This window comes from Haliotis rufescens, unplaced genomic scaffold (assembly GCF_023055435.1).
Source record: "Haliotis rufescens isolate VD_foot unplaced genomic scaffold, xgHalRufe1.0.p SCAF_11, whole genome shotgun sequence".
Lineage (NCBI taxonomy): Eukaryota > Metazoa > Mollusca > Gastropoda > Lepetellida > Haliotidae > Haliotis > Haliotis rufescens.
In genome coordinates, this window is record NW_025963791.1 from 41293754 (window position 1) to 41311401 (window position 17648).

Genomic DNA, 17648 nt, shown 5'->3' on the forward strand with positions numbered 1-17648 from the left:
ATTCTGGAAAAATATATCTGTCGTATATTAACAGTTCAGGCCGTCAGCATAAACCACGAAATGTATCTTTCAACTCTGTTTTTTTTTCACCAAAATAATATTCAAATAAGTGCCCCCTATTTCTAATTTTGAGTGCGCCCTGCGCGCTTATTACGTCGAATACGGTATTACCATCGAAAATTGTAGTAAGTAACACTATCACTTGTCATCATAAAAAGTATGTTCCTATTCTTTTCTCAATATGCCCGATTGACAAACCTTTTATGAGCAAAATGTGTAAAAAGACATGCAAACACAGACCATAAAATAATTTTATTTTATAATCTCTGATACAAATGATTTATCAATTTTTATATATTGACCATCAATCCAATGGATTTGGGGACTAAGCACGCATGTAGATCCCTTAAACACACGTCAACGAGATTAATTAAAAAGAACCCTTTCACTCAGGTGCGTTAGTGTTAACTGATATATATTATTTAGCGGTATATATATCGATAAGGCGGAGTGGTTTCCCTTATGCGGAAGTAACTTATGGCGGGAAAATTTGTTGTGATAATTTGTCAAGTCTGTTTGAGCTGTGATAAATAGTAGTGTGAGTTTCATGTGGGTGTTTTAGTTGTTTTATGCCAACCCATGATAAGCGATTGCATCTGGCTAATGTCAATAACCACATTAGATTTCAGATAGAGCGATCAAGGGATACTCACATGGGGATACCTTGACGCAGAGACCATATACCGGTATATGGTCTCTGCTTGACGTGATAACCCAGGAACAATTTGTCTATTTATACTTATATTGGCCTATTTTTTTGCAAAGTCTCTGTTAAGCATGATATATCACTCTTCTAATGAGCCTTCTAATGTTCGTGGATATAGAATAAACACAGTACGTAATACGTACTAGTCGACTACACAGATCCAACAGAATTTAAGTATATAGAAATATATGCACCTCCTGAATAGAAAGTCTGTTTGTCGCTTATGTTATTGTCAACACATCTTCCCTAGGAGATTCAAATGTACAGTATTTAGAAATATGTACCGAAGGTACCTTCTTGCTGACAATGACCAAATCACCTCTAAGTTTCAGTATATTATGTTTTTATTTATCTTAATTGACTTCCTCTTCAAAAGGTATAGAAATAAGCAATAGTTAACTTGAAATGGTCCTCAACATAATCATTATCCTCAGGTTGTGGTTCAGTGACCAGATAATTAATAGGAGCGATCTCAATATTAATAAATCACTCCTAATAGGACTGGGACGAGTCCAAATTTACTACCCGGGTACCCACCCCCCCAGCTATTACCCGGGTACCCACTGTAGGTCTCAGGAGATGTCTCAAAATGTCCGATTGGGAACATTTTTAGCATAGCCCTGGCAAATCGTATTTAGATAAACGTATTAAACAATCTGGTCATTCATACACTGAAGCTGAATTAAGTTATATCTTTATTCAACCATATGAAAAATCAGAAGGAATGGGTGCACAGTCAGAAAGAAATGTGAACATTAGTGACTTGTAGTGTAACCATAGAGTTCTAGATAATTTTTGTCATTAAACAATATATCACGTGACTAACCACGGGTCCGGGTAGTCCTGTGGGTACCCGGGTCCTACTCAGTACCCACCTGACCCAGGGACCCGTGTAACCCGTCCCAGCCCTTACTCCTAACATCGACAGAGTTAATGCCCTGTTAATTGAAATGGCTGCCGTTTCACCCTTTGTCATCAGATGATGGGGACTGCAGGATGTGAAGAAGATCAGTTTTTGTGCCGACTGCAGGAACTCCACTTTTCAATCCCATCATGCAATAGTTCTCCATCACTCCGAACAGACAGTCTGAGGAATATATCGGCTCACCTACGTCTGGCACAGACTCAGGGAATGTGGGTTGTCTTCTGTGTTCACAACTGTATCATACTATCTATTTAAGTTCAGACAACTCAACGATATTATGTCACATTGTTTCATTGTTGAGAACAGTATGATAGGGTGTCATCCATTGTTCATATCATAAAATTACATCACGTGAACAGTAGGTTGACTTCATTAAAGTTTCTCCGTAGTTAGTTCATATATTATGATGCATAGAATTACCTACTAAAAACTCAGAATTATGTATTAAACGTACCTCTTGAATGAGTGCTGAAACTGAAAGTCAGGTGCCAGTGTTCGGAGCTTTCAGCTTTCCTTTCTCGTAGTCCACTGGTTATTCACTAATTCTTATACTTCCAACATTCTCCAGTATATGCTTTATTAAATTGTAAACTAAATGTTACACATCGAGTAGATGAGTTCCTCATCATTTAGATGTAAATTCATTCTACTGCATACAGACCGGGGTAAGATAAAAGTTTGTTCTTTACTTGTATAATTTGTCCTACAGTCTTAACTCTCCAGGTTGTGCATATTGAAAATTAAATTTATCATTACGTAAGGTATAATATAATCCATCTCTCTGATTGGCTGTTGTGTAAAACTCCATACAATTCTGTTGGCTGGCCTGTTATTGATGTCTTAACGTCATAGTGTTTTATAGATGTCATCTCATTGTCACGTCATAATATTCACATTTTGAGTTGCTTACTGAGTGAGCCAAGACAAATCTGATATTGTAATACAAACTTATTTCACTGAGGAAGCTAGTGATTGCATAATGATAAATTTGTTATATGTGTCAATAACTGGGTGTATGGTTTACGAGCGAAATGGGATTGTACATCTCAAGACCAAACTGTAACACATGGTACAGCTGTTGACTGTTGTATGACTTATGGATGTGTTCAGATTACCTGTAGAAGCTGAGTCCTGTGTGGTGAAGGGGTTTGAAGACGACTATGGGACAGTTGTCGATTCCCTAGATGAAAAATCAGGTATTGCTGACATTATACACACACAACAAGCCTGATGAATTACTCATAGTTTGCCATAAGCTGCTTGTTGTTTACTCTTATTCACTGTGAAAGCAATTTGAAAAGTGTTCAGAAATGTGTGTCATAAAATAACATTCACTTAAACAAGGGATTTAGTTCTATGGATATACAACTACATGTACTTTATTACAATGACTGCAATGTTTTGGTGCAGATACTAACACTTGTCAAGCAAGTGATGAACAGAAATGTGAAGAAGGGAGGTTACATACATGTGGATATCCATAGTGCTATCGTCCTTGTTCATCATACCAAGTTCTAGATGGATCTGGGATGGTCGGGTAGCCTAGTGGTTAAATCGTTCGCTCGTCACGCCAAAGACCCGGGTTCGATTCCCGACATGGGTACAATGTGTGAAGCCCATTTCTGGTGTCCCCCGCCGTGATATTGCTGGAATATTGCTAAAAGCGGCGTAAAACCATACTCAGTCACTCACTCACTCTAGATGCAACTTGAAGAAGTTAACGTTCACCTCCTCTCTCAAGCTGGGAAAGCAGTCCCCCAACGTTCTCCTTCCTCATCAATCCACCTACCACTAACTGCAACACTCGTGTTCCTTGCAGGTCTGAATAACTTTGCAGAAGGAGCTCTCGCCATATGCAGCAAACACAAAAATGGTATTTGTTAAGTGTTTTCATTAATTATTGCAGATAAGTCTAATATCTTTTTCTCAAAGTAATTAAGGCACGTGTTGAAATATACCCAAAGTCAAAGAATGGTTATAGGGTTTGCTCTTATCACAATCTACCAGTTTTTGTCTAATGTAAGGTAATGTTGAAGCTTCTGGGAATTCTCCATCTTCAATTATCCCGTGCATTGTATCTCTACGTTTGTAATGATCAATACCTTGACCCCTGCACTCTCATAGCTTCGTTTTGAAAGTGACATCACCTCCTTTACTCCTATACCTATCACAGAGTTTATCTTCATTAGTTTTGTTTGATTTGGCGTCTATTTTCACCTTTTGACCTTTGTTCTCAAAATGTAGTTCTACATGTCAGTGTGACTTCCTGCCTGACATTCAGAACTGCATGGTTAGATTGGGCGTCAAAGTTGAACATGAGTGTGAATATCATGAAAACCAATTTTTATTTCAGAAAGTCAGAAATGGAAATCAACCCTTACACTAGATGCTCTGAAATCAAAAGATTTCTACCAGAAACTGAATTCACAAGCAATGGTACACATAGATTATTAGTTTGGAATATTATTTGTAAACACTGTTTACAAATCTGCTTACTCCCAAAATTGAAATGTGAAAAAAATGAAAAGCTGGCCAGAAATAGCTATTAATATGAATGAATTATTTAAAATACTTTATTTAAAACTTGTTGAAACTTTATGTACCAAGTTAACACATTCAGGAAATTTGAAAAAAATATTTGAATTTGAATATTTTATTTATATTTTTGGACCTACCGATCTGAAATTTGGGGTAAAAAAATCTGAAAACCAACATCAAAGTCTGGCCTTAGCAGCACCATTTATATCGTCTGTTTATTTACTGGAACTAATAAATGTTACATTTATTTACATCATTAACTTGAATTTTAGTTTGAATGGCTTGAATCAGTCTTGCTGTGACATTTATTTGGTCCGACTGTCACACTGTTGTGCCTAGTTTTAGTATTTGGTGTACATATCTACATTTCAGAGTATCTCCAAGAGTTATCTGCCCAAAGGAAGTGACAACGACACTGTTTTCAAGAAGACAGACAATAAGGAAAATAATACTGCTAGTTTAGACAAGAGTAGAAATCAGTCTAGCACCTCAGATACTCTGAGCAGACAATTTAACTTCCAACGACACAACACCTCACAAACTCAATGGAAGGACAGGCAGAAGAGTTGGGATAATCAACAACCAGAAAACGGCTCCACACATGGAGCCAGTATTGATGGAGCACACAGGACAGGCTCCCACCAAAGGCAGACCACTCCAGCGTGGACGTCCAGCAGTAACATGGACATTGAGAGCGGGGATACTTATTCCAGGAAAAGACCCTTGCTTTCTAACAATGGTTAGTTTCTGTCAAAGGGATATGTTTTGTATGTTAATGAAATCAATTATTATGCTTATGGGCCTACACAAATCAATAGGAGATGAACATACTGTTTTCTTTGCAGAACTTTCTTAATGGTAGAGTAGATGGAGCTAGTTTGAATTTGGAATCTAACTCGGATTCACAGCATGAGGTTTCAAATGTTAAGCTTAACACTGTGAAATCTACAGGTAACTGAGCTCTGTCAAATCTACAGGTAACATAGCTCTGTCAAATCTACAGGTAACATAGCTCTGTCAGATCTACAGGTAACATAGCTCTGTCAAATCTACAGGTAACATAGCTCTATATCAATGATGGAATGTATATCTCAATTCTATCATGCCACAGTAGTTGAAATGGTTTGAGTAAGTGGTTGATTTGAATTGATGGAACACTGATAATAGCCTTCAAACAAACCATTCGTTGTATATGCTCCTACGTTGTATATTGCAATGATATTCTGTATAGCACAACAATTTTGTAAGTCAACACTATGCAGTCACTCCTAATGAAAATAGATCAAATCTTACAAGTTTTGGTCCTAAAAAGTGCACACCACTATGAGGCGTGTCTGTTGTCCCTGAAACCGGAAATTCACACTTCATGTGTGCAAATTATTTGATAGGCAATACTTAGAAGTTGACGGATGACAAGATAGACACAATTTTATGGATAACAACTTCTTTAATACTGTGAAAAGCGACGTTTCGGTATGGATCCTTATACCGTTGTCAAGCAAGACTGTGTGCATTTTGTAATATTATAATTAAAAATTCCTACTGAAAATGATTAAGAAAGAGTACATTCTATAAATATTAGTTGTGCAGTGAACCTTAAATTGGGTGTTCAAACGTTCAATCAAAGGTAGTTATTGTGATTTGGAACCACTGATTGACCTATAAAAATTGAGTATTATGCAAATTCATGGCAGAGTGTTTGAAAATGTCGAAATAAAACTACAGTATGGAAAACATGTAAACAACCTTTCTATCTTGATTTGTGGATGTAACTTTAGTTGCAGGTGGGAGAAGTGGGCAGAGAAACTTTGGATCCTCTGGTGGGCAGCCATCTTTGTTTCCAAACAATGAGGTAGGTGTAGCTGAGATTCACTGAAACTTTCCACTTGATGGAGACGAGTTTAAAATGATCGACTACAACAATTGTCGACAACATCAAGTTGCATTGTCCTCAACGATACGTCAAATTAAGGGCGTCTCACTATGTGTTGTTTTGGGTGAATATCAATAAAAAAAACTGTCACTTAAATCGTTTCCCTCAATATTTTTGAATGAATTTATGAGAATTATTTGACTTTGATATATCTTGTAATCAATGTTTCTTGTGGGTAAAAAAGTCAGCATTTGCTTGACAAAGACAAGCCCCATGTTTGATTCTACACGTAGGGTCCATGTGCGACACCCATTCTTTTTGCCCCTTGCCGGGATATTGATGTGATATTGTTCAAATTGGCATAAAGTCATACTCATTCATACCTTACTAAAGTTAGGATGTAGCCGACTAACTCATTCTTATTTGGCCTCATTTAGCATCCAAGACGTGGACCTGACCCAGGAGTTGAGGAGGATGATGATGATGTGCCCCATCTGAACAACCCCTTTAAAACAGCCAAACAGCAGCTGGTGAGACATCCAACTGGTCACCACCACCTTTAGTCGCAGTATACACATTATTCACACATCCAGAACTAGTAAATTTCCCGATCAGAGCAAAAATCTGTCGACTAAGGGGAGATAACTCATCTGACGCTTATGACATCAGGGTTAAGAGTTAATGTGTTCGCCGAACTGACTCTTTTTAGTACGTTGGTTTTGCAAAATGAAAAAAATGTATAGAAGAGGATACATCTTGGGGGTGTCTTTGTTGTAGATTGTTGAATTATTTTTGCCAATAATGAAATGTTGATTACTAATTCAATAGTAAATTATTTTATTGATTTGAAGGCTATTGACCAGCAGAAGAAATATTCTCGAGGAGGAGGCGGTAATCATGGTCAAGGTCAACCGACAACGTCTGTGTATGGGACAGGAAAAAAATCCCTCGGAACAAGGTACCGACTACCTCTGTCCAGATAGCCTACATGTTATAGGTTTCAGAACATTAAATGTACTTCATGTCTGCTCTGATTTTGGGGTATTTCAGAATTCTCCATGTTTAATATAGGAACATGATCACAAGACAAAATGATACCTGCGAAACACCGTGCCTGGCACGACTCTTGTTGTCTGCATTAGGACTCCAGTGACTTATTATTTTCATATCAGGAGATTGTTTGGTGGAATAAAAAGATTAAGCGTATCAGTTTTGATTATATTTAGAATTGTCGTATCCCTATCATATTGTGAGATGAGAGTCTTCAGAATGTCTCCATTGATAGGCGCGGCCCATCGAGTAAGTTTGTCCCCCCAATTGCCGGTCGGGAGGAGAATGGGGGAGGAGGAAGGTAGGTTCTGTTACCTTATACTGTCTGTGCAGGATGTACATGGAATATCATATCTGCTCCCCGCCCAGCTTCCCACTCACCCACCATACTCACTCACTAACTTACCCCGGTGCTTGCCGTAAAAGGCGACAATGTTTGTCGTTAGAGGTGACTGACAGGATAGGGTGGTCAGGCTCGCTGACTTGGTTGATGCATGTAATCGATCCCAATTGAGTGGATCGATGCTCATGATGTCAATCACTGGATTGTCTGGTCCAGACTCAATTATTTACAGACCGCCCTCTTATAGCTGGAATATTGCTGAGTGCGGCGTTAAACAACAAACATAGAAACTCTACGTTTGCAATCATAAATATCCTGGATCAGTTTGTTTCGTATAGCTGTAATATTGTTGAATTTCTGTGTTACTCACTCACTCACTCACTCACTCACTCTCACTACCTCACTCTCACTACCTCATTCTCACTACCTCACTCACTCACTCACTCATTCACTCACTCTCACTACCTCACTCTCACTCACTCACTCACTCTCACTACCTCACTCTCACTCACTCACTCTCACTCACTCACTCACTCACTCACTACCTCACTCTCACTCACTCACTCTCACTCACTCACTCACTCACTCACTACCTCACTCTCACTCACTCACTCTCACTCACTCACTCACTCACTCACTCACTCACTCTCACTCACTCACTCACTCACCCACTCTCACTCACTCACTCACTCACTCACTCACTCCGGGGTTACAGCTGTGTATGGATTTCTGTTCAAGATTGCACCAACAATGTCATTATTGAAGGAAGCACTCATAATATTTTAGAAAAGTTATCTTTCAGCTTCATATCTTTAAGGTTTAAGTTTTGATTTTCTGTACTTCTGTACTTCTGTACTTCTGTACCTCTGATGGCTGGATCTTCTAGTTAAAAAGTAAGGAACCAAGGTACATCTTTAAGGTTTCACCTAGACCGAGTAAATGAGTTAAAATGATTCGTCACAAAATATCTCGGTCATATAGTGACTCACGTGAAAACGTGAAAAGTTAGCAAGCTAAAAATAATGTCTTCATGTTGCCATAGCAACCGATCTGGCAGCAGTGGTGGTGGTAAAGGCAGCAGTGAATGTGAGGAGCCGGTTGACGAACGACTGAAGGGCATCGAACCCAAGATGATCGAACTCATCATGAATGAGGTATGGCTCTGTTGGTGATTGGCTTGGGAGCCTGAAGAATATACTGAAAGAAAAAAATCTTATTTACATTCGACCCCCCAACGCAATTCTTTGTTCTAATTTTGAGGGTTAGGTTTGTTGCAATCATCCTCGGTCATCCAGGGTATTAAGTCTCTGTTAATCCCTGATAATACCCTGGAGCCTGATACACAATGCTAAAAATAGATGTCCAATACACCCATGTGCGATAGTCATTCTGTGCTAAGATCATGATAAGAGAAATGAGATTGGAACCCAGCTGTGGTGGTGAATGGTCCAGGGTACTTGTCATAATAGAATGGGTTTATAATACGCTGTATGACTCAGAGCTCCAGATAAGCTGCGTATCTGCGTGAAATACGCATCAGAAATGCAGAAGTACACTGTAAAATAAAATCCAAGCGTATCAAATACGCAACGAACATTACAGGTAAGCTACAAAAATAAAACTTGTGCGTATCATAAAAAAATTGTGAAGTAACCCTGCGTATTCGATTAGCAAATCAGCAACTTATTTTGAAATTATAAACGGGCATTCCGTCAACCTTGTTACATCACGATTATTTGCCATCACACTTTCTTGTGGAAGTTTCGTGGTATTTTTGAGTCCTATAAAGCTTTGAACCCAAGCGACACCAGTTTGCAGGGACTAGATGAATAGGGTTTTTAAATATTTAACTTAAATACCCACATGTGTAAAAGCTAGTGGGTAACAGAAATTTGAATACCCAGACAGAATTACTGATACCCAATGATTTTAAAATGCATGGGTAAAATCACCAACACTAAAAGCTTATCTGGAGCTCTGATGCCTGGAGATGGATGCAACCTCCTTTTTTTATTGTTTCTCTCAACAAAATTACTGAAGCTGACTATTTACAGGTGATGGATCATGGACCCCAGATGGACTGGAGTGATATAGCAGGTCTGGAGTTCGCCAAGAAAACAATAAAAGAGATTGTGGTGTGGCCCATGCTTCGACCGTAGGTTGTTATTTTTACTGTGGCCTATGATAACACAGCACTATGCTGTGTCATTACACAAACTAACTGTTTACACAGCTGTTAAAGGTGTTTTTGCTTGTTGTCCGAGGCGACTTACGGGATTGGGTGGTCAGGCTCGCCTGTCAGGCTGTGCTGTGTCATTACACAAACTAACTGTTTACACAGCTGTTAAAGGCGTTTTTGCTTGTTGTCCGAGGCGACTTACGGGATTGGGTGGTCAGGCTCGCTGACTTGGTTGATGCATGTCATTGTATTCCATTTGCGTGCAACGATGCTCATGATGTCAATCACTGGATTGTGTGGTTCAGACGCGATTATTTACAGACCTACGTCACATAGCTGGAATATTGCTGAGTACAGTGTTAAACAACAAACATTGTGTGGTATATACGATGGCCAAAGCATACACTTAATTTTTATATCTTCCTGTTGAGTGGCCTGTTTTCAGATCATATGGTTTTCTTTTGTCCTTGTGACATATATTCACAAGATTTTATGGATGTTTTTGCTAGTGGATGCGATTTCCGAGTTTGACTTAGTCTCCAGCAACATGTGCTTGTTGTAAGAAGTGATTTACTGGACCATGTGGTCAGTGACTTGGTGGATAGCCTGTCATTGTACAAGGTGGATAGCCTGTCATTGTACAAGGTGGATAGCCTGTCATTGTACAAGGTGGATAGCCTGTCACTGTACAAGATGGATAGCCTGTCACTGTACAAGGTGGATAGCCTGTCATTGTACAAGGTGGGTAGCCTGTCATTGTACAAGGTGTGTAGCCTGTCATTGTACAAGGTGTGTAGCCTGTCATTGTACAAGGTGTGTAGCCTGTCATTGTACAAGGTGGATAGCCTGTCATTGTACAAGGTGGATAGCCTGTCATTGTACAAGGTGGGTAGCCTGTCATTGTACAAGGTGAATAGCCTGTCATTGTACAAGGTGGATAGCCTGTCATTGTACAAGGTGGGTAGCCTGTCATTGTACAAGGTGTGTAGCCTGTCATTGTACAAGGTGGGTAGTCTGTCATTGTACAAGGTGGATAGTCTGTCAGTGTACAAGGTGGGTAGCCTGTCATTGTACAAGGTGGGTAGCCTGTCATTGTTCAAGGGGGGTAGCCTGTCATTGTACAAGGTGGATGGCCTGTCATTGTACAAGGTGGATAGTCTGTCAGTGTACAAGGTGGATGGCCTGTCATTGTACAAGGTGGATAGCCTGTTATTGTACAAGGTGGATAGCCTGTCATTGTACAAGGTGGATAGCCTGTCATTGTACAAGGTGGATGGCCTGTCATTGTACAAGGTGGATAGCCTGTCATTGTACAAGGTGGATAGCCTGTCATTGTACAAGGTGGATAGCCTGTCATTGTACAAGGTGGATAGCCTGTCATTGTACAAGGTGGGTATGGTTGGGTTTTGCTCTTAATGTCAATCAATGGATTGTCTGGTCCAGACTTTATTATTTATTAGCATTTAATGTTTGGAAATCACATGCAGCATATTGTGGTGAGAATAAAGACACTGTGGTAACACTTGACTGCTTGTTAGTTTTGTCATTAAGTTGTACACACTGGAAACATCTTGCTTCACTTTACATACGTCTCCATATGTTGCTATGGTTCGCGTTTCTTTTGGTGGTGGTGGTACATTTGTTTGGTGCTTCAGCGATATCTTCACTGGACTTCGAGGTCCACCGAAAGGCTTGCTGCTGTTCGGACCTCCGGGAACAGGGAAAACTCTCATAGGTCTGTGTCTGACTTTTGAGGTGTCAATTCTCATTTAATACCCATTCAATTGATTATTCCCGTTTTGATTAACTGTCTGTGTTATAAGCTTGATGTAGGCTACATGTAATAAAAGAAACTCTTTCATAGAATCAAATTATTGTAGTGCCTAGTTGCTGCTTAGATGTATATAGGGTTGATAAAGTCAATAGTTCTTAGTATTAGTGAGGTATAATTATTAATAAGAATATTACTGGGATTAAACAAATAATTCTGGCTAATGGAAAGATGATCTAACGACAAGCTCCTTTTGTAGGTAAATGTATAGCCAGTCAGTCCAAGTCTACCTTCTTCAGCATCAGCGCATCCTCGCTGACGTCAAAGTGGGTATGTATCTCATAGCAATGTGGCGAAGCTCTGTGTGCCTGGTGACGTGTCACGCCTCCCCACAGACACATCTCCCCTATCTACACCCATGTCTGCAGATGCTAGAAATGTCTGTCAGGTTTCAGAAACAAGGTGGCAATTTGCCTGAGTAACTGAGTTACCCCATCTGTTTGCCACAGTCATGTGTCTGGCTGATAACTGAGTTACCCCATCTGTTTGCCACAGTCATGTGTCTGTGTTTGCCAGTAATGTGTCTGGCTGATAACCTAGTTACCCCATCTGTTTGCCACAGTCATGTGTCTGGCTGATAACTGAGTTAGCCCATCTGTTTGCCACAGTCATGTGTCTGTGTTTGCCACAGTCATGTGTCTGGCTGATAACTGAGTTACCCCATCTGTTTGCCACAGTCATGTGTCTGGCTGATAACTGAGTTACCCCATCTGTTTGCCACAGTCATGTGTCTGTGTTTGCCACAGTCATGTGTCTGGCTGATAACTGAGTTACCCCATCTGTTTGCCACAGTCATGTGTCTGTGTTTGCCACAGTCATGTGTCTGGCTGATAACCTAGTTACCCCATCTGTTTGCCACAGTCATGTGTCTGGCTGATAACTGAGTTACCCCATCTGTTTGCCACAGTCATGTGTCTGTGTTTGCCACAGTCATGTGTCTGGCTGATAACTGAGTTACCCCATCTGTTTGCCACAGTCATGTGTCTGTGTTTGCCACAGTCATGTGTCTGTGTTTGCCACAGTCATGTGTCTGTGTTTGCCACAGTCATGTGTCTGTGTTTGCCACAGTCATGTGTCTGTGTTTTCCACAGTCATGTGTCTGGCTGATAACCTAGTTACCCCATCTGTTTGCCACAGTCATGTGTCTGGCTGATAACTGAGTTACCCCATCTGTTTGCCACAGTCATGTGTCTGGCTGATAACTGAGTTACCCCATCTGTTTGCCACAGTCATGTGTCTGTGTTTGCCACAGTCATGTGTCTGTGTTTGCCACAGTCATGTGTCTGGCTGATGACTGAGTTACCACATCTGTTTGCCACAGTCATGTGTCTGTGTTTGCCACAGTCATGTGTCTGGCTGATGACTGAGTTACCCTATCTGTCTGCCAGGTAGGAGAAGGGGAGAAGATGGTGCGAGCTCTGTTTGCCGTAGCCCGGTGTAACCAGCCCGCCGTGGTGTTTATTGACGAGATCGACTCCCTGTTGTCTCAGCGCTCAGACGGAGAACATGAAGCTTCGCGCAGAATCAAGACAGAGTTTCTTGTACAGCTGGTAGGTAAACAGTGTAGACGTGGGCGTCGTAAGTGTTCGGTCTGCACCACAGATCTTATGTCATAAAGGAACCCCAGAGGATATATGATAATTAATGTCTTCTTTCATCGGTTTCGTAACTTTGGAAATATAAGTGAGTAGATCAGCCTATAATATGAAACAGATGAAATATGTACCCACAATATTAACCACACAACCTGGGCCATCAGTTGCATCATGCTGCTGATAATAGCTGTGCTCTACTTGAATATGTTTTGATGCTTTTGACAATTTTGTAGGCAGTGCATTTTGGTCATTTGGTTTTTAGTCACACATACACACAATTTGTTTTCGCAAGTAGTTTGAGGCACAAGGTCGTTGAGGCAGCTCATACTGTCCTATAGGAAAAGAAGATGAAAGTATTCTTTGATGTAGCCTCTGCATGTTACCAGTGAACAGATGCTATGATATACTTGTACATGTCTGTGTTCAGGATGGGGCGGGCACACAGTCAGAAGACCGCATTCTGGTCATCGGGGCCACCAACAGGTGAGGTCGGGCGGTAGACACTGGTATACTCGTCCATCAAGCCATGGTTCTCATATAACTTGCTCAACCTGAACAGGTCTGTGGCAGTGCAAGGTGTAGGAGATCAGTCTTCCATGCTTGTCTTGTTCTATGTCAAGGGCAGTCAGGATTAATCTCTCCAGCCCTGGATTCAGCGGTCACAGGATTTGGGACTTAGTAAAACAATGACACTAGGACTTTTCTCAGCTGTTGTACAGAACACATACATGTCTAGGGTGAATAACAGATGTCAGACAAAACCCCTTTAGCTATGTGACTTATGTCATTCGGCATTCATTCAAGTCAATATGTTTCTGATGTTTGCAAGTCCTGGGGTTGTATTATGTCATGAGATGATGAATAGTGGGTATATGTTTGTATGAAATTGGATTAATGTGTTTACAGTGTGATGGAATGGGGATGCATAGTAGAAGTGCCACAGCAAGGACTGTTTCTTCAAGTCAACTTTTTGTAAAACAAAATAGTTAAGAATGGAATAGTTAAGACAAAATATGTTAAGTCCTACTTTGTTCTACATTTGTAGATATTTTGGTTGTTAAATCTGTAAACTATTTAATGCTAAATGCAAACAAAAAGTGACCAAATGTTGGCCGTTAGTTACCATATGTAATGTCCGTATTCAAGACTCTTTAAGTTGTTTGATGACATGTCCTCAGTCTCTGTAGCCATACTTGTTGACATCCAGGCCACAGGAAATTGACGAGGCAGCCAGGCGGCGCTTCGTGAAGCGACTGTACATCCCTCTCCCAGACACTGTTGCCCGGCAACACATCATTCAGAACCTCATGTCTAGTCAGAGCTTCCGGCTCTCCGATACAGACATCCAGACAATCTGCGAGACAACTGATGGTGAGGATATTGTCTGTCACGACTTTCACTGCAATGTTTGTTGAATTCATAAACAGTAATCCCTGGGAAATAAATTCCTGGTGCCAAGCTTAACATATTCATCTTATTTTCTAATATATGTATGAAAAATAAAAATATCGCCAAATAATTAAAAATAAAAATATGTTAAAAGAGAATTGCCGAGCAACCGTCCTGCTTGCCTGGTTGCATTTACTGCATGTTGCTGTTGCCTGATGATGCAGGATGACATTCCATTATGTCAGCCTGGCTGCTGCTGCTGGTATAAATGTCACCATGCATTGATTCAATGGACCACAGTTTGATGGAGATACTTATGGTTCGTGAACAGGATGCGGAAAGAAGTGGTTATTACCATATGAAATGACATTTAAATACGTTTCAGTTAGGAAGTATTATTTGTGTGTTATGGAGACTTGATAATGTAACAGTCATGTGTCTGCGTTTGCCACAGTGATGTAAGTGATATTGTAACACAACCATAGTTTGCTAAAAGCAATGTCCTCTCATGTGGTTGGATGACATTGAAGGTCAAGGTCACTCGGTGAACGTTAAGTATTCATGTGTAATGAGGACTTGAGTATTATTGATTGGAATTTGACATTACATAGTTTACAAGAGTCTAAGGTAGAGGTTTTGATCGCATAAATGTTGGCGCATGTCATTGGACAATGTTGACAGTCACTCCCAAAACGTTTGTGTATACACAATATCTTGAGTATTTTTGAGTATTTTTTTGATGAAACACTATGTTAATGATCTTTGTAGTTCATGGCTAAGATTGAAGGTCAAGGTCATTAAACTGAAAGTGCATATAATTTCCTATTAAGGTAGCTAAAGACATTATATTTTCTGTTTAAAAGTTGTTCTGCATTTGGCATGTGTTTTCACAAGAAGGAAGTGATGTCATAAAGCCGGAAGTGCTTCTTTCTTTCCTATTAATGTAGCTAGAGGCATGGACTTCTCTGTTTCAATGTTGTAGTAACTTGTACTGCATGGGGCATGTGTAAGGTCAGCTGTCACCTGGTGTCATACGCTCAAAATGGTTCGGGTTACAGGCTCCTGATGGGGAAGTTTGGGGGCATTCAGGAAATGATGGGCATGGGCGGCTTATGATTTTGCGTGTAATGCAAACACCTTTCTAGTTCAGTAAAAACTTCCACCTGTTCTGTGCAGGATATTCTGGTGCTGACATGGCAAACTTGTGCCGGGAAGCGGCTCTCGGACCTGTCCGCAGCATCCCCTTTGAACAGATCGAGACAATCACAGCAGACCAGGTACACAGCATCCCTTCTGATCAAATCTTCGGTCAAATATAGATTGCATTTGACAAATTTATGTCCAAAATATGAACTGATCAGATATGAAATGCATTAGTTAAGATTTTCATTTGTTTAGAGAATAGATTAATGTCCAATGTAGTTCTTATTAAAATAACCCTTTATTTTCAAAGTAACAAACTGAAATATTTAAGTTGATTGAACGGCTATACAATGAACTAAATAATGTGATGACTCCAGGTCCCACCGATAACGTTCCCAGACTTCCAGGAAGCGTTTCTGCAGGTGCGAGCAAGTGTCTCACAGAACGACCTGGATCTATACATCAACTGGAACAAACAGTTTGGAAGCTTTGGCAAGACGTAGATATCACAGTACTGCTGTATTTATTGTGATGAATAAATGTAGTTATTGCACACTATTAGAACTTGCCTGATACGTAAACACAGCAGTAGATTCACCTGGCTCATGGAAGTCGGGAGGGCAGATTCCCCCTGCCTGATAGAGGGACAGATTCCCCATGCCTGATAGAGGGACAGATTCCCCATGCCTGATAGAGGGACAGATTCCCCATGTCTGATAGAGGGACAGATTCCCCATGCCTGATAGAGGGGCTGATTCCCCATGCCTGATAGAGGGGCAGATTCCCCATGCCTGATAGAGGGACAGATTCCCCATGCCTGATAGAGGGGCAGATTCCCCATGCCTGATAGAGGGCCGATTCCCCATGCCTGATAGAGGGCCGATTCCCCATGCCTGATAGAGGGGCGATTCCCCATGCTTCATAGAGCGGCAGATTCTCCATGCCTGATAGAGGGGCCGATTCCCCATGCCTGATAGAGGGGCTGATTCCCCATGCCTGATAGAGGGGCAGATTCCCCATGCCTGATAGAGGGGCAGATTCCCCATGCTTCATAGAGGGGCCGATTCCCCATGCCTGATAGAGGGCCGATTCCCCATGCCTGATAGAGGGACAGATTCCCCATGCTTCATAGAGCGGCAGATTCTCCATGCCTGATAGAGGGGCCGATTCCCCATGCTTCATAGAGGGGCCGATTCCCCATGCCTGATAGAGTGACAGATTCCCCATGCCTGATAGAGGGGCTGATTCCCCATGCCTGATAGAGGGGCCGATTCCCCATGCCTGATAGAGGGGCAGATTCCCCATGCCTGATAGAGGGGCAGATTCCCCATGCCTGATAGAGGGGCCGATTCCCCATGCCTGATAGAGGGGCTGATTCCCCATGCCTGATAGAGGGGCAGATTCCCCCTGCCTGATAGAGGGGCCGATTCCCCATGCCTGATAGAGGGACAGATTCCCCATGCTTCATAGAGCGGCAGATTCTCCATGCCTGATAGAGGGGCCGATTCCCCATGCTTCATAGAGGGGCCGATTCCCCATGCCTGATAGAGTGACAGATTCCCCATGCCTGATAGAGGGGCTGATTCCCCATGCCTGATAGAGGGCCGATTCCCCATGCCTGATAGAGTGACAGATTCCCCATGCCTGATAGAGGGGCCGATTCCCCATGCCTGATAGAGGGCCGATTCCCCATGCCTGATAGAGGGACAGATTCCCCATGCCTGATAGAGGGGCAGATTCCCCATGCCTGATAGAGGGGCCGATTCCCCATGCTTCATAGAGGGGCAGATTCCCCATGCCTGATAGAGGGGCAGATTCCCCATGCTTCATAGAGCGGCAGATTCTCCATGCCTGATAGAGGGGCTGATTCCCCATGCTTCATAGAGCGGCAGATTCCCCATGCCTGATAGAGGGGCAGATTCTCCATGCCTGATAGAGGGCCGATTCCCCATGCCTGATAGAGGGACAGATTCCCCATGCCTGATAGAGGGGCAGATTCCCCATGCCTGATAGAGG

General features: G+C 41.5%; 1 protein-coding gene across 3 annotated transcripts; it reads left to right on the forward strand.

Moving 5' to 3' along the window:
* Positions 1 to 519: 519 nt before the first annotated feature.
* Positions 520 to 16190, forward strand: LOC124142293 (fidgetin-like protein 1). 3 transcript variants are annotated; one of them, XM_048392738.1, is made up of 19 exons: positions 520 to 598; positions 1746 to 1900; positions 2802 to 2887; positions 3511 to 3564; positions 4045 to 4127; positions 4602 to 4968; positions 6008 to 6081; positions 6540 to 6632; positions 6954 to 7060; positions 7388 to 7453; positions 8538 to 8649; positions 9550 to 9650; positions 11330 to 11409; positions 11705 to 11775; positions 12894 to 13055; positions 13528 to 13583; positions 14308 to 14471; positions 15666 to 15766; positions 16010 to 16190. In XM_048392738.1, the coding sequence occupies exons 2-19, from the start codon at positions 1746 to 1748 to the stop codon at positions 16133 to 16135; spliced, it is 2058 nt and encodes a 685-aa protein (XP_048248695.1). In that variant the 5' UTR covers positions 520 to 598; the 3' UTR covers positions 16136 to 16190. The 3 variants fall into 3 exon arrangements, with proteins under 3 accessions (XP_048248695.1, XP_048248698.1, XP_048248697.1); XM_048392741.1 differs by having other exon boundaries at positions 6014 to 6081; XM_048392740.1 differs by having other exon boundaries at positions 541 to 609.
* Positions 16191 to 17648: the final 1458 nt, after the last annotated feature.